Here is a 2714-nt window from a genome sequence, read left to right as displayed (position 1 = left end):
GCCGGGAAAGTGCTGTCCAGACTATTTGGATCTTAGCTTGGCAGAGACGCTGTTCTGGCAGCATACCTCGAAGCCTTTCATTTTCTTTTCACAGATCTTCTCATCGTAGCATCCCTCTAGCTTGGTATTGACCTGGCCAGCTCAAAAGAAGCAAATTAAACTCTTGGCCTTGAATGTTTTAGCAAAACTTGCAAATTTTCAGAAAGAAACATCTACACTGACAATTATGGACGTTGCAAATGTTTTTCTTCTCTAGAATGAAGATTTCAGACTTAGTATTTTATGCTATCAAGCCTGAGGATGTTTGGACATTTGTTTGACTCAGTTGGTCAAGCGAGGTTCTTATATATCATGCGTTATTTTATATATATATAATCCGTATTTTATATAGCTCTCACGGAGTACAGACAGCCAAGTAAAAACAGGACAATTAAGTTAACAACGTAGAATTGCTAGTAATCACTGAGCGTAGTCAACCTGACCATGAATTCCCCATAAAATACACACACACACACACACACACACACACACACACACACAGGAGAGAGAGAGACAGAGAGAGAGAAACTGAACTAGAAAACCAATTACCAATTGAGGCAAGTCCCTATGGGAAACAAAACTAGCATGAGACATGGTATCTAGTCCATGACAATTTCAAGCATTGGACGGGTAGTTTCCTAATTAACACAAGTGGTGCTAAGAATTATTGCACGTGGTTTAAACTTGCCAACCCACTGATCTGTGAATTTCTAGACAATTTTTCATATTTAAATTCCAACCAGGTAACTTGAAATCCATACGGGATTCAAATCCAGTGGTCTTCACTTGGTCGCATTTTTGGATTACCTCATTTCCAGAGGCAGGCATATATTCCTCATCACCATTGTCTATGGAGCGTGTCTTTGTAAATCAAGATGCTCTGCGTCCAATATGTCTTTTCACAGGCACGTGTTACGAGGAATGGGCCCGCAAAAGGAATAAAGGACCATTTCTGGCCGCCTCCACTGTCTATGCTCTGTTTTAAAGTAACGTAACTCTAATAAAATCAGCACATTAATACAACATTAAGGCATTGTGGTGATAACATTATTAGAATGTGTAAGATCTTCTCAATCTTAGATAGTTTCCTTCCGGTCATACTCAAATATTTAAAAATCTTATGTTTAAACATCCCAAGGAAATCATAACTAGCGATTGTGTTTCCTTGAAGTCTAGCTCGTGTCCTATAAACCTTAATCTTCGAACCTATTGATTCTTATGCAGATCCATCCTTTAGATTAACCTTAATATTTTACTGCGTGGCTGCGCATGCTTCCACTCAGAAAACGAGCCGTAAGTAACAGGTGGAATCTTTTCACGAATTTTCTTTTTCTTTTTTGCAGGGCCAAAATGCTAAATATCTACAAGTCGTGACCAGAGTAAAAGAATACCGCCTAATGTTGCAGAGACAATGAATGCTCTAATAGTAACACACCAAATGCCTCTAATGAGAAACCCCCTAGCTCTTCTATATAAGGCAGTAGCAACCTCTCTCTTGCTCCCAAGAGTCGCAATTCTCCCATTCTCTCACTTCCCTCTCTTTCTTGCTGCGTCTAGCAATGGAGCGCTCCCGAAGGATGCTTCCAGCCATCCTTCTCCTTGTGCTGCTTATCGTTGCCTCTGGTTCTTTTCTTTTTTCTTCGTTTTTTCACTATATGCTGTTAGTAAGCGTTCGTCAGGGTCCTACAAAGTATTTTAACATAAAATCACTTAAAAGCTGGCTGCTCTTGAACTATTTAAATTATGACTATACTGCATGATCTATTAGAAAATGCTATAGTTCATGAAAAGCTCTAGTTTCTTTCTTGTCATCATTTCTTCTTTTACTTCCATATGGGATTATATTTTTGTTCATTTTTTTTTGTTTTTGGTAAAACACGGCATTTATATTACTCCATATCTAACAAAGTTGTGATTATTCGTTGTGTCCACTCTATACAGAGATGGCTACGATGAAGGTGGAGGCAAGAACATGTGAGTCGCAGAGCCACAGGTTCAAGGGACCATGTGTGCGCTCTGACAACTGTGCAAATGTCTGCAAAACGGAGGGCTTCCCTGGAGGGAAGTGTCGGGGCTTCCGCCGCCGCTGTTTCTGCACCAAACATTGTTGATGAATGGCCTCCTAACATAAAGTAGCAATGTTGTGCTGGTCATGATAATTTCGTTGTCAGATTTTGGTGTCTTGAGAATAACTAGCATTGGAGTTGTCTTTCATGGCAGAGAGTTACCTGCTCTGGTTATGATGTTTATGTTCTCCGAGTCCTCGTTTTACATCGTGCAGTAAAATCTGTATCTCAATAAAGTTTACGTGGTTGTTTAAGTTCTGGAAGCCATTACTTGCTGGTTTTGGAAGAGGTTATTTCATGCAGGGACTTTAATGAAAAAAAAATCAAAGAGAGAGCTATGAGAAAACCATAACATCTTGAAGATTATTGATAATGGGCAAGCAGCACCTTGCTAAAAACTTTGGCATTTCTTCGAGACTTAATATAGTTTTACCATGATTTACATCTCAAAACCTTAACCTGAGTAGTAAATTTCCCATAAATAAAACCATAGGAGTAAGACAGACTCATATAACATAGATTCAAAAATCGAGTTTAAATGCTTGGAATAGAGAAAATATAAGTAGAAAGAGCGCTTCTCCATCAGAAATAACCAAAATCTGAACATCT

The 2714-nt window shown here is 38.9% G+C and overlaps 1 protein-coding gene across 1 annotated transcript; it reads left to right on the top strand.

Annotated features, from left to right (window-relative positions):
- The first annotated feature begins 1477 nt into the window (after positions 1 to 1477).
- LOC120109565 (defensin Ec-AMP-D2-like) lies at positions 1478 to 2359 on the top strand. The gene is made up of 2 exons (XM_039123294.1): positions 1478 to 1662; positions 1981 to 2359. The coding sequence occupies exons 1-2, from the start codon at positions 1599 to 1601 to the stop codon at positions 2148 to 2150; spliced, it is 234 nt and encodes a 77-aa protein (XP_038979222.1). The 5' UTR covers positions 1478 to 1598; the 3' UTR covers positions 2151 to 2359.
- The last annotated feature ends 355 nt before the right edge of the window (positions 2360 to 2714 follow it).

This window comes from Phoenix dactylifera, unplaced genomic scaffold (genome assembly GCF_009389715.1).
Source record: "Phoenix dactylifera cultivar Barhee BC4 unplaced genomic scaffold, palm_55x_up_171113_PBpolish2nd_filt_p 002396F, whole genome shotgun sequence".
Classification (NCBI taxonomy): Eukaryota; Viridiplantae; Streptophyta; class Magnoliopsida; order Arecales; family Arecaceae; genus Phoenix; species Phoenix dactylifera.
The sequence above is the reverse complement of the archived record's forward strand: the minus strand, read 5'-3'. Positions and strand labels throughout refer to the sequence as shown.